Raw genomic sequence first — 25,922 nt, 5'->3', positions numbered from 1 at the left:
GAATATGCATATCACTCCTACCAAGAAAACAAATTTTTGAAGAACCTCAAGTCCTTCAGGAAAGAAGACTGGTCTAAAACCAAGGGCTTATTTCCAGAAAAATAGTCAACAGTCACTCAGTGGATTTCAAAAAAACATAATATATAAAAATTTCAGAGGCTATTACCCATCCTTCTTCCTGCTTGATGACCTCGTCCCATGGGATGTGAGACTGGGTCGAAGAAATCAGTCCAGGAACTGTCCTCTGGGCTTGATGTCGTTGTTCCTTGGGTTGAATGGCTGGTGTGGGCTGAGGCTGTTGTGATCATGCAGTTCAAGCAATTGTCAAAGTGTTAATGGACGCTTGGTCAGGGGTACATTGATTTTATTTTTAAAAAAGACTTGATTCTCTTAACAAGACAGTGCAACCATCTTCCTTGTATAGAGGGCAAGGAAGTTGCATAAATGCAGAATGCTTCAGCAGGTTCGAGTTCACTCATGCTCATTTTCTTCTTAGCAATCAGCATGTGAACTGGAGGACACAAAAGCATTAACAACTCCTGCAGCGCAGAGAGGATGAGTTACAGACATCAAAGGAAGATGAAGGAGAAGTAGTTCTGGACCCATGCCATGCTGCCACAGTCCCCTGAGAGCAGAAGTATAAGAGCCCAAGTGCATGATGTCATACTGAGACAGCCATATTCCAGCCGAATGCACCTTAGGCTGGAAGTGATCTCAGGAAAGAAATCAAGTAACAGCTTTCCATGTGATCAACATGAAAGTCAATGCCGTTTATCTCAAAAGCATGAATGGAATCCATTAGAAGCATTACCTTCTAACAATGGGACTTATGGCATAAATGACACGTAAGACAGCAGCAAATGCCTGGCTTCATTCTGAGCCAGTGAAGAAGTATAGGTAGAAAAGATTACAATAGCATCCTCTTAGCAACAACCACACCACATAGACAGTCAAAGAATCCATTGATCTGCCAGGAATTCATTCAGAACTTGCCATGCCCCAGAAGGACATGCTGCATCACCTTCTATATTGCAAAGAAAAACATGGGACTATTTCTCACTGAACTGAGAATATGGAATTCACCTTCTCTATAAGGCAGGACAGATTTCAATACTATGTCACACAGACAAAAGAATTCTGCATGGGTGCTTGCAGAGCCAAGTTATCTGGCATCACTTAGAGATGATGATAAGACTTGATTCCAATTTCCACAATCTTACAATTCAAGAATAGAGAAGATGCCTTTTTAATACTGAAAAAACAAATTACAAACAGGCATGACCAAAAAGCCAAATGACATCAGACAGGTGTCATTTTTCACATAATGTCTGGCTCTGTTTCTTCAAAGTTTTGACAAAATGCTATATCACAAGAAAATACTTTGTGAGAAATCACATTGTAACTCTGGACCCACATTATAGAATATATTCCTTTGCATGACAAAAGGGGGTATTTTATAATGGCCTCTGCTACAATCTCACTAGAGGAAGCCCAAAACTCGATGTGAAAGAGACATTCTTAAGGGCATATTCTCTGTGCTTCCCGTTCCTATTCCTAATGGCTTGTATTTATTCCTGTTTGGGTAACTTGTTATGACCCTTTAAGATTTGGCTCTGTGTTAACTGCAAGATAATTTATGAAGGAACCTAACATCTTGTGACAATTCCTCCAGTGTCCTTTTGTTCGATGTCTTCAATGTCTACCATTTAACCCAAAAGGAAGTTGCCATCGAAATTTACTTGTTAAACCATCCATTACCAGCTGTCCCTGTTGTTGAATGGGAGTCTTCTCTGGGCGTGTGGAGATATCCCTCATGCCATCTGTTGCCAAACCACTGTTCCTTCTGGGTAGCTGTTTCTTCATTTGTACTACCAGGAGTTGCCTGGACTATGAGAAGAATATCAGTTGGGAGACAAAATTGTCTATTTCTATTTTCCTTGCCAATAGCTGTCACGTATCTTTCTACTTTTTTTTTTTTTTTTTTTTTTTTTGTAGAGACGGAGTTTCGCTCTTGTTACCCAGGCTGGAGTGCAATGGCGCGATCTCGGCTCACTGCAACCTCCGCCTCCTGGGTTCAGGCAATTCTCCTGCCTCAGCCTCCCGAGTAGCTGGGATTACAGGCACATGCCACCACGCCCAGCTAATTTTTTTTTTGTATCTTTAGTAGAGACGGGGTTTCACCATGTTGACCAGGATGGTCTCAATCTCATGACCTCGTGATCCACCCGCCTCGGCCTCCCAAAGTGCTGGGATTACAGGCTTGAGCCACCGCGCCCAGCTGTATCTTTCTACTTTAAGGGCAGATACACATGGAGCTAGAAGGTAGAAAAGAAAGGCAACAAAGAAACAGGCCACTGATATTCTAAAGGGGATATTAGAAATCAAATGATCCAAACGTTTAATTTTTCAGATGTCAAAATTGTGGTCCAAAGAGGTTTTGATTTGTTCAAAATCAAAGTACTAAGCAGACCACAGTTGATGAATTCTCATAGTTCCATGAGTTATTATTTTTATTTTATTATAGTATATGGCATCACATACCCTGTCTGAGAAAACCATTCAAAGAATAACCTCTTTGCTCCAGTCATTTTGAGGAAAGGAAATACTGTACAACAACTAATGACAAGATCAGTGCATTAGGAGACCTTCTCAGATGGTGGTCCTGTAACCCATAATCACACACAATGGAAAGGCACCAGCAGTGGATTTGCCCAGCAGGAAAGGTGATGGGATGGCTTGGATGCTATTCCACTAACACATTGTATAGTAATGTCCACACGGCATCCAAAATTACTAAAATCACTTTTTAACAAAATTAATTCAGTTAACAAAAACTATCCAAGCTAGTCTGAGGCATTATACAAATAATAGTGTGTGACAGGCTTACAATTTCAACCATGGCTTTAAAAAGGACAAAATCAACAGAATAAAGTTTCATAGAGGTGCCTTCAGGAAAAGTCAGACACCAACATTTTTGTCTACACAACTTACAGCAAATTGTTTTTAGTTGATCAAGAAAATGAGAGCCTGTAAACTTGCCAAGTCAGAGTATTTTTTTGCAACTTGTAAAAATGGCTGTTTTTCATTATCTTAGAAAATGATATGTGTAATTTGGTGACAGCAATGACATTTAAAAAATAAAGCATACCATCCTCATTTACCTTTACATTGGCCAAGCCATTCTTGGGTAACTGGTTATCCAGGGGGAGGGGAAGAAAAGCCGAAATCTTTAAGTTTTACCTCCCACTGGCTAAATCACTAATTCCCAACAAGAATGAAGTTGGAAAAACCACTGAATGTAATTACCAGAAAAGGAAAATTGACCCAAATATATACTGCCGTGTTACTCAAAGTTTAAATAAAAGAAATAAGGAAGTGTATGTGTGTGACTGTACAGAAGGACTCTATAGTCCTTCTATCACTACTTTTATAAACATACTGATTTTTTAAGTACCTGTAACCCTTTATTATTTTCAGCTTAAATCGGAATGGGTTAGCAGAACATATGATTTCTATCCTACAAGATGAAGGTTGACTTTCTTCTAGAAGTTGTGATGTTAATTTGTTAAAGCCCAGAAGTTACCAATCAGATCCCTTTGAGTTTCGCAAATACTGATAAGAGAATTGTTACAGTTGTTGCTGTCTTCTCTTTGTCAAGTTACATTCTGTCTGAATTTTCACCCACCCTCTAGCATTAATGCCCCAAGCACCACCTTCTGACAAGAGGCTCATTATTTTCAAGTCTCTAAAGTAGCTTTCTGGTCTTTAAGTGCAAACTGTCTAAAGTCGTTTCTAAGATACACTGTTAGGGCTCTAAGGGACTGGAACAGAATCCTATTCCGAAGAGACTTCTGCTTCCTCTGTATTTCCTTTTCTTATCAGATTTCTTTTTTTAACTCAGCCCCTAAGCCTTATGCATACATCAAATCTACTGGGGCATGAAATGGGATGTAAGGCCTGCTGGATATATTCAGTACAATGTCCAAGACTTATTAACCTCATGCTAGCTGATAGCTGAAACTTTTCTTTTGGTGTCTGAATGCACTGCTCAAGCCATAGAGTCCCAAAGCCCTTTGGTTTTTAAGTGGCTATTGCTCACATTTTCCCATTAGGTATATTCAAGGCTGTGAGAATGACAGTTGAACCATCATTTTAAAAATGCTAAAAAGCTGTTTTCCAAAATAAATGCTTATTTTATTCCAAATAAGATAAGATATTTCATCTATCTCTCAGTGGTATAGATGAAAGAAGAAAAGCATATACTTCTTATGTTTGGGGGTGAAGGGGTCCCCTATCCTCACAGTTCAGTGCAGCAACTTGTTTTAGAAAACCTGAGAAGTTTTCATAACAGTAGAAATAAGAATAAGAGCATCAGAGCCTTCCTCAAGTTACTCTGGGCTTAAAAACAGAAAAAGATGCAGTTGTAGAATTCAAATGTAGACCATATGAGCTACCAATTTTGCTCTAAAGAATGCAAAGGATGTCTTTCAGGGACGAAATACAAAAAAAAAAAAAAAAAAAGAAACTATATTCATAGAAGATCTTCATAGAAAACAAGGATTCCAAAGATCAATTCACTTGACAAACTTTCTTTCCAGATTCCACTGCTAAGCACCAAAGAACACACTCTTCACCAAACATTTCCAAAAACACACACAAGCCACCCAAGGAACCTTTAACACAAAAAAATGTATCTAGATCTACTTTTTAAACATGTTGGCCTTTGGGCAACCTGGTGAGTTGTCATTTTCCTTCCAATTTCTAAAATGTGTGTGCAGATTTGGCAGCTTTCAGTCTCTGAGAATAAAAGAAGTTACTGAGTGGAAAATAAGATGTGGCCAATGTCTAAACAAAATCTTCCCTATCTCTGCAATGTCTTCACTAACTTGCCGAACCCAGAATTGCTGACTGCCATCTTGCTTACTTGTGCTTGTAGAATGTGGGATCTCTTCTTCCTCGTGATGCTCATAGTGAATGAGGGAAGCGTGTGCTTCCTGGTTCCAGTTTCTTTCATGAGCAGTGGTACCATTTCTGTCTACATCTGCTGTGATGATGGTTAAATACACTGTGACTTGTTATCAACCAACTTTTAATGATTCTGTTCTTCCATTAAAGAGCATGCTATTTAACAATTCTATGTCAAAGTAGTATCTCTGAGCATCCACTCTCAAAAAATTTTCAGTGACTTCACCTAATCTGTCTCAAGAGAAAATCAATGGGCTTGGAATTTCTTTGTGTTTACTTATTAATCCACTATGATCAGTTTGTCAAAGGCAGCACCGTAAACCATTTAAACATATTCATTTCTACAATGAAGTAACATAAAATATCCTGTGCCCACATGGTATAATTGATAAACGACTCCTAAATGGAATTGAGTATTCTCATGAAAGTCCGCTAAGAATTTCTTGAAGAGATACTAACTAAATTTCCTACTGTGTCCCGATGATTGACCTTTCCAGCATCATAGGCTTTGAAGGGGGAAAATAATCTTTCATTAAATAGCATAACCCATTACCAGTCATCCTTGTGGTTGTCTGAAGTAGCACTTCTGGATTTGAATGGCTTGGGTTCCACTGGGTCCAATCTTGGTTCTGTTTTGTGTGGTCAAAAAGCCGTGGTGTGGTTGAAACTGTGATAACGTGATTGAAGCAATTAGAAAAATGTTATTCCTTTAGCCTTCACCGCTTGTCTTGCACATAATCTTGCTTCTGTAGACTATGCAATGAATCATCTATACCCAGTTTTATAGATGGCTCCATGGAAGTGGAGGGAAAGCAGAGTGCCTTCAGCTTAATTCAGCCATATTGGTAAGCATCTCAGTGTCCTTTGCATTCTGTCATAGAATACTTGGGGTTCAGAACATGAGATCTTCCAGATAAAGCAGTCAAAGAAGCTGCAGCAGTAGGAAGGACAGCTTTGAAAACACCAGCCCTCCACCGAGGATAGCCAAAGGCACCATTTTGCCCATCCATGCAGTCTGTAGTATCCCTCTGCACTTGAAAGCCCAGGGACTTAATCACTGTGTACTATTTGTAGATCCTCAGGGTGAAGAGGCAGATAGCTGAAAGTTATACCATGATTATCACTTTATGTTATTTGTAATTCCAGTGGGGAAAGAAATGCCTGAGCAGCCAGAGCTTTCCTATAGATGATTCTGAGAGAGAATATCTACCTAGAATAGCCAAATGGCTTATTTCTGAATATTTATGAAACACCTATGATATTTTCATCAAATACAAAATATGTCATGAGCAAGCCATTCATAGCCAATGAAAGAAAATAAGACACCACAAGTAACCAGCCACCATTATAGCAGCACACTGGAAAGAAAGTGGCATACATCCACCAGCACCCTAATGTTGTCACCCCATCTGTTAGAGCTGGAATAGGAGATGCACCTAGCAGAAGGATCACAACAAAATCTGAATCAATGTGTTTTGTGAAAAAGTTGTTTGCAAATCCATCCTCATTGTTTCAAACTTTATTCTGACACCAAAATAACACAAAACTTTTCAGAACTAGGATACCATCAGCTCTATTTTATAAGTTATGAAAATCAAGTTTAGAATCATTAACCACATTCTCAATAAGCATGAAAAAGTACATATTATCAAGCAGTTATCACACCCCTCCAGGGGAAAGAGAGCATCGTGTTGAATTATGTCCATAGGTGCTAAGCAGAGAAGTAAACTGAAATTGGAAAACATGCCATAGAGATTAAAAAAATAAAAAATTTTAGGCCGGGCGCGGTGGCTCAAGCCTGTAATCCCAGCACTTTGGGAGGCCGAGGCGGGTGGATCACCAGGTCAAGATATCGAGACCATCCTGGTCAACATGGTGAAACCCCGTCTCTACTAAAAATATAAAAAATCAGCTGGGCATGGTGGCGCATGCCTGTAATCCCAGCTACTTGGGAGGCTGAGGCAGGAGAATTGCCTGAACCCAGGATGTGGAGGTTGCCGTGAGCCGAGATTGCGCCATTGCACTCCAGCCTGGGTAACAAGAGCAAAACTCTGTCTCAAAAAATAAATAAATAAATAAATAAATAAATAAATGAATAAATGAATAAATGAATAAACGAATAAATAAATAAATAAATAAAAATAAATTTAAAAAATAAAAATTTTTAAAAGTACCATGGGAAGTTTTTCCCTGAAGACTGACATACAACTCATTTGCACATAGATCTGTTTGGGTGACCAGTGAAGGGCATTTAATTTCTCCAGTATCAAGACCACATCTTTTCTGATGGGCCCACCTGCAAAGTGGGGCCACATCCTGAACACAGGAGACAGTGTAATGTAAACTTCCAGTGTTTTAGATTATTTGGTTTCATTCTGAAATTACCAAAAAGAATTTTTTATTCCATAGATTAAGCTCTGGAAGGGTGTCAGGTCTAAAAAAAAAATCACTTAAAAATTTAGAGAGAAAATTCTAGTTCCTTTTGAGTATTGGTTATGTCAATGTACATGCTCAGATGCCTTCAAGGCCTAAGCTGTTTTTTTCCTGGACCCTTTCATCTCTGGATGCTGTCCATGTGAGGATGAAATTCTCAGGTTTTAATGAAATGGACAGAACTTCGGTGAGTTGGCAGAGCTCATGTAGCACCCCAAAAGCCTTTTTTCTAAGGAAAAGCAGAATGGTGAGAAGGTCAGGTTCAGGATTCTCAGCTCTGTTCAGCAAAATCTTAAGTCATTACAGGTATGTGGGGAAATCTCAATAATCCAGCAGAATATTAGACCAACCTTTGCATGTTTTTAACTTTTTAAGGACATCTGTAGAGCTCAATTTCCATCTCTTTGTTCTAAAAACATTTTATAATTGTCAAAAATGTGGATGCTGTTATGTACCAATAGTGGTTTCACTATTTGCTTTTAATAAGTGGCAATGTCTTGTGAAAGCTAACCTGACATTTGCTCTTCCCTTCGAGGTCTTTCCATTATATTGGTGTCCAGCTCATTTGTTAAAACTCTGGATTTATTCCTTTGACCTCAGCCAGGTTTTGATTAACTAACATAATTCTTGAGTTTTAGCTCCCATCATTTAAGCCTTAAGGGCCTTCAACTTAGGATCTTCTACAACTTTTAATTAATACCCTTCTAATCACATTCTCCAGGCCTATTGCTCCAACAGACCATGAGCTTCTGAAAGGCAAAGGCTCTGGCTTTTTTCAGCTTTGTGTTTCTAGCACCTGGCATGGTAAGTACACAATGAACATTTGTTGTACTGTTTTAATATGTCATTCTCTGTTAAAGCCTGATCATTCAAAGACAATCTGTACCAGCAGACCTCATAGATAAATAAAAAAGGAAGAACATGAAACATTAGAAATTTTGTGAGATGTTTTCCCCACTTCTTCTCAAAACAATCTATTTCTTCCTCCATAATTTCATCAAGGTATAATGAAGGTGTATGATTATAGGTTCACTCATTTTTTACATTAACTGCTTTTCAAGAGAGATACAATTGGGTATCACTCAGATTAATCAATAAGGCTTGCATAAATGGCTATACTGTAATTGATTATCCTTACTGGTGCTGGAGATAAAATCTTCATCATCATCAATGCCTGATCCAGAAAAACTGAGGTGTCTGTCTCTTTCATCTTCATTTTCTTCATTTGGCTCCCAGCCTGCTGAGATGGTATTTGAAGACGTACCTGTTGTGGTGACTTGCATTAGTGGCTGAGCTGGATGCCAAGCAACCCACTTGCAAAGGAAGAAAATCAGGCACAGAAGGTATAATGGATTTCCCAGGATTTTATAAAGAAAATGAGGGAGTTGATTTGCATACCCCAAATTCTTATGTTCTGGTCTCCAAAGCTGATACATAAATCTTAAAACAATTGGCTGTGATCTTTAAAACTGAATATTCTCTTTAAGAAAGCTAAAAGAGCCTTATGTGTGGATATAATCTCTCCAAATAAGTTTTTAAAGGCCAGCGAACCCACACACACACACTTTCAGATGTATTTATTACTAACTCATTAAGCATATGCCATTAAAGTCAAGTCATCAAGGACGGAATGGAAAGGTTTCACATGTGCCTTTTTTTGTCAAGACACCTTCAGAAAAATGTTGGAATCTACACCTGTGTCAATCATTTCATTGTGGTCACAATTTGCTAATTCATTTTTCATCTTTTCTAGCATCAGATCAGTGTAGCTGCAAACACAGATAGAAGCTACACTGCAGTTCCCAAGAATACTTCAGCATAGAGCAAAACCATGAAGCCAATTAACAGACAAATAATTCCTGGCATTATTAGGCCACCAAGCGGGTTAACTAAAGTCAACTGTAGTTGAGATTTTGAGAAATTTTTACTTTTTCTTTCTGAATAAAAAAAGGAGATGAAAAATTTCTATTTCTCAGTGGTTACTGTAGAAGATAGCTCTTTACTAAAAAGGGATTTTCTACATTTTGAATGAGATTCAGGCTATCTTAGGGACTGAGCATTTGTCTTTTCATACGATTAGTGTCTACCCCAAGAATAGTTCCACTGATGAAGATTTTCTATATTTTTTCAGACCTAGCTGTGCTATTTCCTTATGAAAATCAAAGACTTTTTATGACTGTGGTAATTTTAGAATATACATGAATAATATTTCAGAGTCACAATTTTGCTATATCATTTAAAAAAAAAACCTGTCCCCTTTTCATAGTCTCTGTATTAGCCTTCTCCTGGGTTATACTAATCCACAGATTAGAAAGAAGAAATCTTATTAGAGCTATACAACCAAACAGATACCAGAGTTCATGATCCTTCTAAAGTTGTAACAAACGTTTATGAGAATAGAAGGGACTTCAGGCTTTAACAACATCCCACTGGTCAATAAAAATTATTCAAGGCTGTTTAGAAAACATATGCTATGAGATAATCGTAACTCATTACCAGCCATTTGTGTTGTTGTGTGAAGATGATGCTTGGACTCCGATGGTGGAAACCACCATGAAAACCAGTCCTGGATTTCTTGCCTCTTGGTTGCTGTCTCAGTTGCTGTGGCACTAATGCTCATCAAAGCTGTTGTAATCATGATTGAATTGATTGTTGAAAGATTAATTAAAAGTTCCTAAGAAATAGCATTGAATATGCTTGTACTCTTTTACTACTCAAGAGAATCATCTATATTTTATATAGATGGTGAAAAGAAAGGGAAAAAGCAAAAAAGTTCAATTCTTTTCAGAGGCCCAAGCAGGAGTTCATAGAATGTCAGAGAGGGAAGGATCTTAAATATCATCTGGTTCATGCTCCTTGTCTTAAAGATTTAAAAATTGTGCTGGACAGAGGTTCTGACTTGTCTGAAGTCAGATGGCTAATTAGCAAGAGCGAGGGCTCCAGGAATGCATGAGAGCTGTCTTTGAATTTTGAAAGTCTATATAAGATAAAAGAGAGATTTAACTTTTGTCTCTGGACCTTTGAGGCCAAATTAGGACCTGTGGTGAAAATTTCAGGGAGATGAATGTTCTTCCAAATGTTGGATTTAAAAAAGCAATAATCTGAATGATCCAACAATGAACTTCTTCATAAAGTATTCTGTTTCCCATCACCAGGAAGATTACTTGGCAGGAAAGTTGTGTAACAGATTAAATCATTAGAAGTGTTGATTGAACCAGACCATTTAACATCCTTTCTAAATCTGAGAGTTTATGATTATAAAACTCAGCTCTTCAGAATCCTAGCTCCTTAATCTTCTATACAATCTTGGGCAAACAATATCATTCTCCAAGACTTTAGGATATGATATTTCTGCCAGCAACAAATACATAAGCCTAACAATCCAACACACAGGGAAAATGACATAGAAGTAGAAGACTAAAAAAGATACCTTTCTACTTTTCTCCATTTAGATTCCAAATCCCTCTAACAACCTTGCCCACAGTAATTTCTTATATCAAACTGTATTTTGCAAAGCAGAACAGGACATTTTGAGTCCCATTCTTTGAAAATAGAATAATCAATCAGGAAAGACAGATGAAGTGACCCCAATGATCTCGCTAATAAGACCAGAAGCAAGAGTAATATTTAAAAATTTCCAGAGACTGCCATTTCTAATGCACAAAAATGTACATCAGAAGCATATGAGCTAACAGCAGACAAAAAGCTGAGAACAAGTTGAAGCAGAGAGGCTGAAACCATCATCCCTAAACACAAAAGTAAGGTAAGTTAGATTTTTTTTCAGCTATCAAGAAAGCCCAAAAGGAAAAATAACCCAAGCTGAAACACTGCCAATTTGTCCTATGAAGATAAACATTGTCAACATTTACAAATAGCATTTTCTTTATTCTGCAATCTCACTATCCCCCCTCCCCACCTCTGCATGATCTTAGACATTGTGATATGGCAACCATAAGGTAACACTAGCACTATTTTTCTCACGATTATTTATAGAAGTAAAGAGTACAATTTATCCAGTGTCACATAAGCCAAACAAATGTAAAGAATCATCTTTCCAAGTTTATTACTTCCCTCTGCAGAAAGAATGTCTAGTTATTTTGGAATATGGCCATTACTTCCCTCAATAAAAGTTAATAAATGAAGGTGTTTGTAATCTCCCATTTTTACAGACTTTGAATCAGTTTTCCCAAAGCTCCTTTATCGATGCACTTTGCAGGGATACAGAACTGAGAGCCACACACCCAGGGAGCTTATTAGAGGTCTAGATTCTGATATGGAGAAACAGGTCATTTCCTACATTTTACTGTTGAGATTTTAAGTGTCCGAAGAAGGGTTCAGGGCCTACGCTTTGATAAGAGAAATCTGCATTTCCTTCTCTTATTATTGGTTGTGAGAATCAGATCAGTAGGAAGGAGAAAACTGCACTTTCAGACAGACTTCTTTCTAAAGGATATTTTCTCAGTGAATCACAGAGTCAATTCATTCATTTGTAGTTTTCCATAATTTCGTTCATTCATTCAAAACTATTAATTCATAGTTTTTCCTTCCTCTGATGGAAAAATCATTCTGATTCTACATACATGTTGCCAAAAGGAAAACAAACAGGACATTTACAAATATCAATCATACCCCCATATCCACAAGCCTTTCTGATAAATAAAGTGCTACCAGATCCTATTCTCACTAAGAATGGTAAAGAAGCTTTGGCATGATAATGGATGTCCTCTCCCCTAACACTAAAAGATCTGATATTCAGGAGAGCTGAAAAGCAAAAGACGAAGCAGTTTACCTGTTGTTGATGTTGTTATGAGATCCTGAGTCTTAGGCTGTGAATTACCAAACCATAGCCAGTTATTTTGCTCCTGAGCTGCTGTGTGAGTGCACACAACTGTTTGAGTGCACAGTTGAAGTAACTGGATCAATTATGAAAATATCATTTAGTGACCTCTATAAATCTTTCCTTTCAGTTCTGTCTATATATGATGTCTGTATCTATCACTGAATAATTAGAAAAGAAAAATCTAGGCCTGGTTTTATCTTTCCAGACTCCTAATGTCTCCCACAATCTTAGGACAACATCAGAAATGCAAATTCCACATGGGTATCAATTTCATGCTATTCATTCTTCAAACAGAACCCCCTGAATTTATAATGAGAGCAAAATCAAGCAGCAACTTAATAACCTGCGAAGGAAAGAGATTTTCAGTTTACTTGACTGGGTGACTGAGCCATGAACTGGAGGTTTTCGAAGCAGAATTTCAAGCAGCTGCTTTCATTCATTTATCTTTCGATTATCTTTGGGTTGCTAGTGTGTATTTTTCACATCTGCCCAGCATTGTACCCAGGTGGCTTGTGATGATAACTGGCATTTCAAAGCTCCACCCACAAACATCGGCCTCAAGTCAAACTTCATACTTGAGCAGGAACTCGGCAAAGAAAACGTGTTCAAAGTGTCAAAATCAGATAAAATTTCCTCAAGCATCTATCACTTCTGTTACTTTTTATTCCAAGTCGGTATGTGTTTCTACCAAAAAACCAGAGTTGCCAAAGTTCATTTCTCAAATTAGAGAAAATATCATCAGTAACATTTTTGCAATATAAAATCTCTTATTTGACTCTCAAGTTTGACTTGAGTTCAGGATGTTTCCTTATTGAAGTAGAACGGCAAAAACCATCAGGATAAATATCTAATTTAAGCCAGTTGAGATTTTAAAAAACCACTTTAAATTATGTATCCCTTTGAAAATCTATGTTGTGACCTCCCTCCTCAAAAAAGCGACCTTACGCATACACACACTCAAAATTTTGCATATTATTTCAAATGGTTTGAGAATGCCTTATAACCTATCATTGAATCCATGACCCCTAGGTTAAAAACTTTGACTCTATCTGTATCAAATGCCAATAGCTGGCACAATATATTATGTCCTCTAAATTAAGCTTGTCTAACCCACAGTCTGTGGACCACATGCAGTCCAGGATGGCTTTGAATGTGGCCCAACAAAAATTCATAAACTTTCTTAAAACATTATGAGATTTTTTTTGCAGTTTTTTTTATTATCTCATCAGCTATGGCTAGTGTTAGTACATTTTATGTGTGGCCCAGGACAATTATTCTTCCAGTGTGGCCCAGGGAAGCCAAAAGATTAGACATCCCTGGTGTAAAGGAAACATTAGGTCAGAACAGAGAGCAGAGAAATAGGAGCCAATGTAACCCATGAAGCTTTCAGATTAACCTGAGCACCCCTGGAAAATTCGCAGATACCACGTTCTCACCTCAGAAACTTTATTAAAGATGCATAGTTCCCACCACCCTCACCCGATAGTACACCAGGAAAAAAAAATAGTACCAGAGGAAACAAACCTACAAGAACAAGATAGAAATAGGCCTTATTTTTGTCTTCCTGAAAGGAGTGATATGAGGGAAAAACAGAAAAACCTACTGCCTAGTCAGCAGAATTTCTAATTTTCCCCACCCAAATAGGCCACACCAGATTTGAAAAAAAAAAAAAAAAGAGAGAAAGAAATTATTCCATTGACACCCAGAAGACAAGGAAATACAATGTTCCAAGGCAGGAGTCTGCTTCTTGAATTGGTTTAGGTTTCTTGATCTCAAGAGTTCCAGATCACCAATAGGAAGAGGCTGATGACACTCAAGATAAACAGCCTCCTGGAAGCCTAAAGCTACCCAGATGGTTGTTCTTACTAGCTGTCCCTATTACCACCCACTACAGGCCCTTCACGAAGGAATGAGCCAGCGGAGCCAAAGACAGGCGTCTTCTATCCTCTCAGCCAGTGCTCCTCTTGACCCCTGCCCTCCTGCAATGCATGAGGGAGGTTTCGCAATTACTCCCTCTCACTCTGTCCCAGCTCTCAGTGTAACAGTGACGAGGTTTTGCAAATCTTCTCGCAGGACTTTGAAAATATGATTATATTCAGGAACCTATCAGTGCTGACTTTTCCTGGCATGCCGTTATAACGCTCAGTTTTCCACCTGGTTGTTTGCTTTGGTACCTTCCTTTGCAGGAAGTGATCCACTTGGAGCTGCTACTGGTCCCATTTGAGTCCTATAGTACTTCAAAGACTTTTAGGTTAGCCCTGGACTCATCTGGTAGTCTCATTAGTCTCTCTCTTTTTCAGCTGCTGAAAGAAACTTAACCAATTTATGTGGGAGGACAAAGGTACAATTCATTTCTCAGCCCACATCCTGAACCATGCTTTAGTTAAGTCTTATAGAATTCCTTTCCCTTGATTTCTAAACTGATAGTATGTAGTCTCCATGAAGTTAAGTCCATGAAATCCTAGCATCCTAGAGCAGTGTCTGGCATACAGAAGACCCCAAACATTAATTGAATGAATAAATATCTCAGTAACCCTTGTTTCTTTTCAATATTACTTCCTAACCACATTTATCCTTACATCCCCAGAGTCTAATAGGCCTGGTACATAGTAGGTTCTCAAAATATATTTGCTGACTAACTTAGGAAGGGAAGATACCATTCTTAAGAGATATTCTATGGGGGTTAAGAAAATGTGCGAATTGCCTTTTTAAAAATACACATGAAATACTATTTTATATAGGCTATTAGTAGCTTGAATGTTAACTTCGTCTAGTCCCCACAAGTTATGTTTTGTCAGGATTTTCTTCTTTTGTGGGAAGTGATACTTTAGGGTAGACCTATTCTGCTTCCTGCTGAGACCACTAATTATTGTGTTTGCCAACATCTGACAAAATTGCATGCCCTAATGATAAGCACATGGTTACTTTAAACAGACTGGGAACCCAAGAAGCAGTGAGTGGCTAGCAGCACTACCGCTTGGTTTGCAGAAGCCTCTCTGAAGAGGAGTTGCCCATGGGATTACCAACAATAAGCTGATGCAACGTCAAGAGTGTCAATAATTCAAGAAAGCATGGGCAGCTTGAAAAAACTGCTATTTGAAAGCCTTCAAAGAATTTGCAGGGAGTGATGGGAACCCCAAGCCTATTTGTCTCATGCCCTCAGCCAGCAACTAACAGAAATCTAAAACACTATTGAGCAAGTGACCTTAAATGAAATCACAGTGCTGGGGAGGTTTCCTTGGCTTCTGGGTGATGAGGAATAGAGAAGGGCCCTGTCTTGAGTATTCACAAGCCAGAGCATTTCTGCCACACTCTTTGGAGGCCCAAGTTCCACCCTTCAGGAGCCGTAGCCAGGAAAAGAGAAAATCCACACCATACTAGGAAAACTGCTCCAGATGCAGATGCCCTATTTGAGTTTGATTAATCCTCCACTGGAGGAACATGGCCCATCTGGAAGCCCATTTCCAAACAAACCATAGAAGAAAAGCCAAGATGGAAACAGAAGAGGCAAGAGAGATGTAAACACTTTCCAGTGGAGTTGATGCACGAGGGGCAAACTCCAAAGCAATCAAATGTCATGTTTACATACGTCCACTCTTGCAGTCCTAAGTAATAAATTACCCCCACACACCAAGTAAGTATTGAGATCCTTCCCCAACAGGCTGGAATATAGAACTCTCAAGTTTATTTAATTTGATCAGAAAGCTCCTCCAGATATGCTTCCTTGGATCAAAAATAAAGGAACTGTTAGTAAATCATGGTTGATGAAAATCCCTGAATATTACACTATCAAAAATATGTATATAAATCAGATTAAAACATAACACAGTTGACCCATTTATGCCTACTCTTCCACTACTGGAACACTATAGCCTACTGCCCAGGTCATTACCAAGGTCTGATTGCAAAAATTCAAAAAATTGCAACCTCAGGCATAAATGGGCTTTTTAAAAAGTGCTAGTGGAGTGGTATGCAAACTCTATGATCCCAACTTTATGAAAACAATCTCATCCATAGGTGGATAAGAACAAGAAGAAAACATGCAAAAATGAAAATAGTTTTCATATCAGGCTTGAATTGTCACTGTATCCCTAGGGATAAGAGAATAAGGAGGGCTCTCCCCAGAATAAGACTTCCAATATGACACTTCTTATGCCAAGGTAAGAAAAACAGTTACAGATGAGGGAAAAAAAGATAAACAGCAGTAGTCAATGCATGCAATGCACTGGCAATCACAAAGGTCCACCTCCCCTAATGGTGTCACCAACTTCCAGCTGTATAGAGATGAGAAAATCAGCATGTGAGTGGGCAATACTCAGGAAGGTCAGAGACATTTTGCCAAGGAAATGCTATTGGGAAGCACAGTGATTTATTCTCCTTACTGGTTGCAGGGGTTCTGTCTGTGCTGTCGGTGATCCAGGGACTGTCTTCATCTGGGATGGGTGGTGAAGTTGAAAAGTGGTTATAAAAGATGTAACCTCCTGAAGTGCTGCTCCTTTCACTGGAGGATCCACTGCTTACATCGTCGTCAGTAGGGCTGCTGGGGTTGATGTCCTCAGGATTCGTTCTGTATTCTCCTTTCTTGACATAGCGGGTGCCGTCGCGGTTAACAATAGCTGGGAGAGAGAAAAGGTACTTACAGAACTTCACAGCTCATATTTCGAGTATGTGGATTAGCATTTAATGTAGTGATTTCAAAGTTATTTTCTTTTGTAATGAAAAACACCTATCTATCCAGTGGTGGGAGAGAGTGGAGGATGCACTAGGTGCACCCTCCCATCCCCCACACACCCTGGGGATGAGGCAGGAAACAAAGTACTGGAGAGTCCCATCGCCATGTTTGAAGCCCAGCTTCATAGAGCTCTAGACAAGGTAACTCTGAGCTTCGGTTTTCTCATTGTAAAATGGGGATGATGTGATACATTGTAAGTACAGTGCTCAGCACGGTATTCAAAACACAGAGGATGCGCAATAAATAATCATCCTCCCACTTGGTTTCCTACTCTCCCTTCTGAGGTACATATAAAATGTGTTGCTATTTATTTCATCTATTCCTCCAAAAGAGATTTGAAGTAGCAGACTAATAGCCTCAGCAGGGAAGATACATTCGCAAATTGATGACGATTTAGATTTTCTGTTTTAAGGGGAAAATTTTGTCTGCTTGGGCAAATTTTGTCTGTTTGTGCAAACACCCACTTCTGGCTAGGAAATCAGCAGGTCTAAACAGAGATAGAGCCTTTGCAGTCCTCTGTGAAATTCAACCTGGAAATTAACAAGCGCAGATATACATGAAGATCAACATCTGTGGTTTCAACAAGCAAATGACTAGAATGAACCGGATGATAAAAAGCCTGAATGCATTCATTCATTATTCCTCCCTAAAAGTATTTGCTGCTCTGAAGTCTGGGCCACTCACCATGCAAATGTACATTTAGATGAAATTATTTACTGCTGTACTGCATTGGTGGGACTAAAGGTTCTTTTTGTCTACCTATTTAGCTTGTTCAATGGAACTTTTTTTTTTGAGATGGAGTCTCACTGTTGCCCAGGCTTGGGTGCAGTGGTGCAATCTCAGCGTGCTGCAGCCTCTGCCTCCCAGGTTCAAGCAATTCTCCTGCCTCAGCCTCCCAAGTAGCTGGGACTACAGGTGCATGACACCATGCCTGACTAGACGGGGTTTCACCATGTTGGCCTGGATGTCTCAAACTCCTGACTTCAGGTGATCTGCCTGCCTCAGCCTCCCAAAGCGCTAGGATTACAGGAGCGAGCTGCTGTGTCAAGCCTCAAGCAGAACTATTAATAATACATAAATGAAAATGAATTAAGGTCTCAATCATCCTGGTAATCTCTGAAGATGAGGATTTGACAAGGAAATATTGTTGACCAGACTCTTACAGGTCTAGACTTCAAAAGAGAACTGTGAGCATCAGAGAAACAGGGCATTTATTAAACATCTACTATGGGACTGGGCATACATTAGACATAATGTCTTTTACAAATTTCGTGAAAATTCTCATAGGTTATTCCATTATACATACAAGAAAACCGAGGATCAGAAAAAGTATGCCACTCCTCTAAAATCTCACACATGGTGAGGAACTAGGATTTCAAACCAGGCCTGACTGAGACAGCACACCTCCTGTCGTCGCCATCATGGTGTGAGGCATCCCCTTCCTACTGCAAGGCACAGGCCAGGAGCAATTCCTTACATAACAGTGCAGGGCTGGGTTTGTGTGGCCTGTGGAGAGTCTCGTCCCTCTCTCGCTGCCAACATCATGCTTATGCACGCTGTTAGTGTCTAGCTGTGAGGAAGCAGAAATCAGACCTCCTTGACACTGTGCTGCTTCCCAATTAATGAGGCTCAAAGACAGTAACATCAGGGTTAGCAGGTTAGCCTATTTGAAAGTTCTGGTTCAGATTTCCTGATTTCTAAAGTGCTGGAATTGGCCAGGCATGGTGTCTCATGTCTGTAATCCTGGCACTTTGGGAGGTTGAGGAGGGAGGATTGCTTGAGCCCAGGAGTTAAAGACCAGCCCAAGCCACATAGTGAGACCCTTATCTCTACTTTTAAAAAGAGCCAGAATATACACCCCTGTGGATAATCAAATACCAGGATTATTTCAGATGGAGTGGTATAAATGATGTCAAAACACATATCAGGAAGTTTATATCCTTCATAATTATCCTTCAATACTTCAGTTATATTAAACAGAAAATTGCTACTTGGGGCCAGATTGCCCCTATGCCTGACAGTTATTAGTCCCCCTTTATAAGAGAGAACATGACTCAGACCCAGAGCTTTCTGCAGTCACAAATTAAGAATATAAATTAATTTTTCTTACATTTAAATGTATTATTAATGTTACCTTCTATTTATGATGTGATCTTGGTTATCTATGTGCGATTTCTTTTTAAAAATGAATGTATATTAAGTAGAAAACAATGGGCCAATTAAATAAAAAATATCAAGTAAATGATAGCAGTGTACACAGAGATGCCAAAAAAAATGTGAAAGTGATTTTCGAATGACTGAAGTTTGAGGCACAGTGCATGAATGTAAACCAGAGGGCAGTTTCAAGTCTTTGCAGAAAAAAGGGAAGAGACAGTGAATTAAAACCAGCTGTCCTTAGCCTTGGGGTAATGACTACTATTCTATATACATATATATATTTTTGGAAATGGAGTCTAACTCTGTTGCCCAGGCTGGAGTGCAGTGGCGCAATGTCAGCTCATTACAACCTCCGCCTCCAGGTTCAAGCAATTTTTCTGCCTCAGCCTCCTGAGTAGCTGGGATTACAGGTGTCCATCATTATGCCTAGCTAATTTTTTTGTATTCTTAGTAGAGATGGGGTTTCACCATGTTGGTCAGGCTCATCTCCTGACCTCAAGTGATCCGCCCACCTTGGCCTCCCAAAGTGCTGGGATTACAGGTGCGAGCCACTGCGCCCGACCTAATATTCTATTCAAATAGTACCATAGAGAACACACCTGAATGCTTTCCCCAAAACAGGAAAATTTAATCAAGATTAGAAGAGATACGTACTTATGGTAATTGGTCCATCAAAGGCATTGGGCAGGTCTGTGACTGATGTACAATCTTCTCCTGGTGGAGCTATGGGGTAGGAAAAAAAAGCATGAGAACCCTTCAAAATACGAGCAAAATCTATCCTAATTTGTATTAGTCAGTTAGAATGGAGTTTTATTATAACTTATCCCCAATAATTTTCTTTTTCCAAAGCTCTGTAAGTTGGCTAGGAATTTCTGTCTTTCGTGCTGCATTTTCCATTTTTATTTGACTTCATAAATTTCTGCAAACTTATGAGGTTTCCAGAAATTTCCCCACCCCAGTGAATTCATTCATTAATAAATATACATTCTATATCAGGCACTGTAAAAGCCTGGGAGTACAATTTTAAATGTGATAGACATGGCTCCTTCTCTAACGCAAATGCATCAGGGAGGATTTTTTAAATTTATGATTATAAAAGTAAAGCAAGAACATTGTAAAATAATTAAAAGTAATGTATGAACTATCATGAGAAAATATAATCTGAAAAATCTATAGAAATGATGAGAAAACATGGCAGATGCACAATAAAATGTTTATCAACATGAACAACATGACAATCTGAAGTTTAAAACAACCAGCAAAGAATTTACTTTTGGTTGAAATATTAAAAACCAAACAAATCTCTTGTCTCTCATTAATGTAGCAATGTATTTATTAATTTAGCTGATCGTTTGAAGTGCTTACTCTGTATAGACTGCTTCTCAGCATGTTGCTTCTGAGGTTGACCACCTTTGGCCTAGATGCCCAGAATATTTTTCAAGATTACTGTTTTGCCATATCTCATCATGGGCATTTCTGGGGTTTTTTCTCTTGCTCGCCATTTATCCTCTACTCTTTCATCTCTTTCTTTAGGAATCAAGATTTCTGCCTGAATCTTGGGCCTGCCTGATCACCCACAGATGTTACTGGTAGCCCTCTGAGCTGCCCTGTCTCAAGCACCCTGAAAACAGGCTCTGAAACTTCCACCCTGCATTCCATTCCTTGTGTCTTAAAAGCAGATTGCAAAGTAGCTGAAGCAACCTTCCATTCATGCCAAAGGGCTTTATTCTGGGACTAGACCTTGTACTGAGCTCTAAAATCTTAGAAAGCTTTAAACTGGTTTTGCTGCTATAGAAAGGTTAAGTCCATTTGCGCCTTACAGCTTTTATACTGTGTGTGTGTGCGTACTTAAATGTAAAATGGAAATTTATTTGCTAGGTTAGTTTCTCCTAGAATTGCTTCTATCAAAGAGGAAGAAAGAGATGGATGGATGGGTGGATAAATGGATAGAGAGAGGGTGGAAGGAAGAGAAGGAGGCAGGCAGACAGACTACTATCACAAAAAGGGCTGTTATCACAAGTATTTTAGGTCTCCTGCTATAACATATTTTTTTTTTTTTTGAGACAGAGTTTCGCTCTGTTGCCAGGTGCCAGGCTGGAGTAAAGTGGTGTAATCTCGGCTCACTGCAACCTCTGCCTCCCGGGTTCAAGCAGTTCTTCTGCCTCAGCCTCCCAAGTAGCTGGGACTACAGGCGCACGCCACCACGCCCGGCTAATTTTTGTATTTTTTTAGTAGAGACGGGGTTTCACCATGTTGGCCAGGATGGTCTCGATCTCTTGACCTCGTGATCTGTCCACCTCGGCCTGCCAAAGTCCTGCTATAATTTTTGTGTGCTTATAAAAGTGGATAAAAACACAACTTGAACAAAACAGGTTTTGTTTGCTTCCGAGTACCTGGGAGTATCTGTTCCCACAGATAAAGAGGATGACCTTTACCTGCCCATTTATTTGGCTTCATAGTGAAACTAACTGGCAGGTTTTTTTTTTGTTGTTGTTTTGTTTTGTTTGAGATGGAGTTTTGCTCTTGTTACCCAGGCTGGAGTGCAATGGCACGATCTCGGCTCACCGCAACCTCCGCCTCTTGGGTTCAGGCAATTCTCCGCCTCAGCCTCCTGAGCAGCTGGGATTACAGGCACGCGCCACCATGTCCAGCTAATTTTTTGTGTTTTTAGTAGAGACGGGGTTTCACCATGTTGACCAGGACGGTCTTGATCTCTTGACCTTGTGATCCACCCGCCTCGGCCTCCCAAAGTGCTGGGATTACAGGCTTGAGCCAGCACGCCCGGCCTAACTGGCAGTTTTATACATTCCACTGGAAAACACAAAACGTTTTAGGAAAAGCCATTCTTGCAAAGCCTGTTCTAAAAGATTTCTCAGATTTCTTTAAAGAGAAATATCACCTCCTTGGAGAGGCCCTTCCTTACCATTCAATCTAAACTCCTTCATTACTCCCCCACGCCTGTCACCATCACATAGCGTCTTGCTCTCATTTCTTCTTCATGTTTACCACTATATAAACTTATCTTGTTCATCTTACTTGATGGCTGTTCATGGCGCAGCTCTCAATTCCCACCTCCTGCTACCTGCCTGCCTCCCTAGAAATATATAAGCTCCACAGATAATAACTTTATCTGTCTTGGCCAGAACATTTCTGTGTGATGGGGACAGAGAAACATGCAATAAATATGTGTTGAATGGATGAAAAAAGAAAAAAGTACCAGGATAATTTCCCAAGGGTCTCTAAATGGCAATGCCATAAGAAATAACTATAGGAAGTTAGAGATACAGTCTTCATTTGTTATTTTTAAGCATCTACTCAACATGCAGTGTTTATATGCCAGACCATATAAAAAGAGAAAAGAAGATGAATATGTTTCTGTCCCTGCTTCTGAGGAATTCACAAGGTCATGGGGGGCAGTAATAATTAATATGAATTTAGCTTTCTACAGTTTTCAAAAATATTTTCCAAAATTATTGCATTTGAAAATAAGGGCATACTGCCAGCCTGGGAGATTTGGGGGAGCATCTATCTTGTTTCTCTTGGAAATACCAACCTATGAGATGTTTCTGATGTTTGTATGTTGTGCACACCTGGAAACAGGCTTTAGATTATGGCGTCTTGATGTCAGGGATGGAACAATCTCCCCCAACTTCATACACAGCTGCAAGTAACAGTACATTGGGAATCTCCAGGCAGCACGTTGTAATGGAATGGGGCATGATGTCAAAAATCCTAAGACAGTTTTGTAAATTACTAGAGCATTTGTTCACATGGACACCCTTCATGCTCCAAGTCACTGTAACTTTTATAAAGAACATCAAATCTGGCAAATATGTTTAGGGGATGGTGATCCAAATGTGCAGTTGACACATTCATGCTCTCATGTTGGATTCCAGGGCCTCATTAGATAGCCTTTCTTTCCATTTAATGAGCTCTGTACTACTTGGAAAGCTAGACTTGGTGAGGTGATCTTGAATCTGAGGACTTGTTAGAAATTCTCTGAGGTGGGCATTCTCATAAACGTTGGCTTCCACGCACCAAAATAACCAAGAGAAACATTAATTATTCAGTCTAGCCACTAATCTCTGGGTGTCAGATAGAAAGCCACCCTCCTCAATTCTTGATACATTCTAGGTATCTCATAAATATTCTCAAATAGTTGTTGCACAAAGGAGGAAATGGATAAACAAATACACGTAGATCTTCCCTGTAATTCTACCTTCAAAAGAACATGGGGCACTTGACTGAAAGCAAGCTTAATAAATGAATGAATTCAAGTCAGTTCTGAGTTCACACAGAAGTCTCTAGGCTCATATTGGACCTTAACCACTGAGAATGAGGCAAAAAAAAAAAAAAAAATCACAAAGGCCTTTTCAAGTTCTGCCTTATTTTAATTTGTTAGCCAGAGGCCATGTTTCTAAATATACTGCTAAAACTTTAAGCTTATGGAAGCTATCTACTAAGATCAAGCCGATTTTTGTCCCTAGAGCCGTTTTATGGGGGGATCACAGCACTGGGAATGGACCAACTGCTAGCAGCTCTCAGGCTAAATTAGAATCAAGGATCCTTGCAACAAAATCCTTTGCAGAGGGCAGTTTATCGAAATCTTTAGCTCACTTAATACCCATATCATCCGACTCTAATCCAAGACATTTAGAATTTATTTTTCCTTAAACACATGTATCCTCTTCTCCAGTTTCTTTATTTTGTTGTCTCCTTGCTTCAAGAAGATTGTGAAGTTCTTTAAGTAATGTAGCCTCCAGTTTTTTTTACCCCATCTGTGCCTAGTGCAGTACTGAGCCCATAGAGGTGATCAATAAATATTCCCTTTAAACTTAAATAAAAACTTACAAAAGTAGCCATCAATATTGAGTCAATTTGGAAAACAGAGAAAATGAAAAACATTACTTCTAGCTTTCTTATTTAATTCATCCATGTTAGTAAGAAATACCCACGCTATACCTCTCAAACCTTTCAACTGAACTAACCCTCCAAGGAGAAAAAACCTAATCAATGCTCTTACTCCCAACTCCAGGGATGGCCACAACCTCATGAACAAAATTAAGGATAGAAACAAGTCTCAGTAGCAGGCTCCGATGCCAGGCAATAAAACGGTGTGAGCTTCTGCCTGTTTGGGTTGAGGTTCCTTCTGGCAAGTGATACCAAGTTGTAAAACAGGTAAGACAATGTGGGTATGCAACTACATAACTTATTGCATGCATTCACTCAGCAAGGCTTAATGGGAGACACAATAAGCAGTGCCCAGAGACTCAGGAGTGTATGGCCTCATGCCAGCCATTTCCCACTGAGCTAACCTCTTCCTCTAAAGCACAAGCTTTTCCCAATGTCTCCCTCTGACCTGTTGCACCTAGATGGAGCTAGCTAGACCACATGTTGCTCTGTGTCTATTTCTTGCTTGTTTATATGTGATTTTCTCATTATAATATCATTAGAATGACATGCTAGACATGGGTATGGAAATGAGTATGTATGAGTTGTGTACTGTTTGGTGTTCATTGGACTACCTTCCCTTTGGTCAAACTCCATTTGTGTTTTTCACTCACGTAACGGGGAGGAATAAACATTCTACAGTTTTCTGTTCCTCTCCATAGGTTTAGTGACCTGTAAATTTTTGTCAAAATCTACTGGCATCACACACTCCACTTCAACTGCTAGCCCTGATACTTTGTCCTAAACTGTAGATTTCTTCTCTGAATTTCCACTCTGATCCCTACTGTTCATACAACAAAGGGTGGGTGGTATAGACTAAAGCCACTAATGCAATATAGCAATTAATTTTAATTTTCGTTTTTTTATTAGTAGGTAAAATATCTCATAATTAAGTTGATGTCCTTTTTCTAGCTTAGAAATCCATGCATATTTTATATTTTACTCTCTCTATGTGTATATATATAATATACACAAAAAATATATAATATATACAAATATATATATATATATATATATCTGTGTTTGTCTCAGGCTGATAATGTTGTAAGTCCCTTTCCACCTAATTTAACATCCCCTTCCCACCTTTAAGGAAAACTGACACTCCAGCAAGATGTACTAAGTTTAACTCAAGGCTTCATCTTTTCCTTCACACAACTTCAAACCTTCCATGGGAACAGAAGGCGCAGTTTAAGAGGTAAGACTTTTGATAGTTGGCATCCAGAAATTTGACATTTATAATTTTGATCCTTCTCAAAAAAATCTGAAAATTTGATGCATAGAATTCTTTAATTTTGCTAGGACTTGAATTAGGCTCATAAGCAGAATTTCCTAGGTTAAGGGTTGGGAGAAAGTCCCAAAGACATGGAGAAAGGCTGGCCTGGGTCCCAGCATCTACATCTTAACTTAGGTTTCTTCTTCTCTGGTTCTCTCAACTGTTGGGTAAGGGATATTTAAGAAGCTCAAAGGCATACCATATACTCTCCAAGACTTTTTTTCCAGTCCTCTCATATAATAAATACCTCTCAGCTAAGACATTTGACTCACACCCCAAAGCTATCATTAGATTCATGTCACTCCCTTAGTCAAAGCCTGTAATGGTTTCCTATCACATTGAGAATGAATCACCCCCTGTGAGCGGGCCCTTGCTTAGCTCTCTGACTTTATTCCTTGGCATTCCCCCCTCTGAGCACTGATATTCTCAGAAAAGGCCAGGAGGCACGTTCCCTGACCACCTTTTCAGAAAATAAAAGCATCCCTAGTACTAGCTAGCCTCGTATTCTGCTTTCTTTTTTACAGCACTTGTATCACTTTCTGACTTCAAGCTTGTCTGACCTGCAACTTGCA

At 39.2% G+C, this 25,922-nt stretch overlaps 1 protein-coding gene and 1 long non-coding RNA gene across 32 annotated transcripts in view; one reads left to right on the top strand and one right to left on the bottom strand.

Moving 5' to 3' along the window:
* The window catches only part of CD44 (CD44 molecule (IN blood group)), a 94,613-nt gene that overhangs the window by 25,553 nt on the left and 43,138 nt on the right, over positions 1–25,922 (bottom strand). For 4 of the 30 annotated variants that reach the window (XM_009007925.4, XM_009007927.4, XM_009007926.4 and 1 more), the window contains exons 4-5: positions 19,782–19,850; positions 16,621–16,854 (exon numbers count right to left, since the gene is read on the bottom strand). The exons of 1 other annotated variant lie outside the window; for it this stretch is intronic. In XM_009007925.4, the coding sequence (XP_009006173.2) occupies positions 16,621–16,854; positions 19,782–19,850 (303 nt within the window). Of the gene's footprint in view, positions 1–166; positions 296–326; positions 626–1,758; positions 1,888–4,924; positions 5,045–5,518; positions 5,633–8,536; positions 8,663–9,894; positions 10,024–16,620; positions 16,855–19,781; positions 19,851–25,922 lie in introns of those variants that run through there. 25 more of the 30 variants (XM_009007913.4, XM_009007918.4, XM_035262351.3 and 22 more) reach the window with 20 other exon arrangements.
* LOC103796279 (uncharacterized) overlaps positions 1–25,922 on the top strand; it is a 45,566-nt gene that overhangs the window by 8,340 nt on the left and 11,304 nt on the right. The window contains exons 2-4 of one of the 2 annotated variants that reach the window (XR_004730611.3): positions 8,635–8,741; positions 24,163–24,305; positions 25,168–25,272. This is a non-coding gene — a long non-coding RNA (uncharacterized LOC103796279). The remainder of the gene's footprint in view (positions 1–8,634; positions 8,742–24,162; positions 24,306–25,167; positions 25,273–25,922) is intronic. The other variant, XR_004730610.3, reaches the window with a different exon arrangement.

The sequence above is a fragment of the Callithrix jacchus genome, chromosome 10 (assembly GCF_049354715.1).
Source record: "Callithrix jacchus isolate 240 chromosome 10, calJac240_pri, whole genome shotgun sequence".
Lineage (NCBI taxonomy): Eukaryota > Metazoa > Chordata > Mammalia > Primates > Cebidae > Callithrix > Callithrix jacchus.
This window is presented reverse-complemented; position numbering and strand designations above follow the sequence as displayed.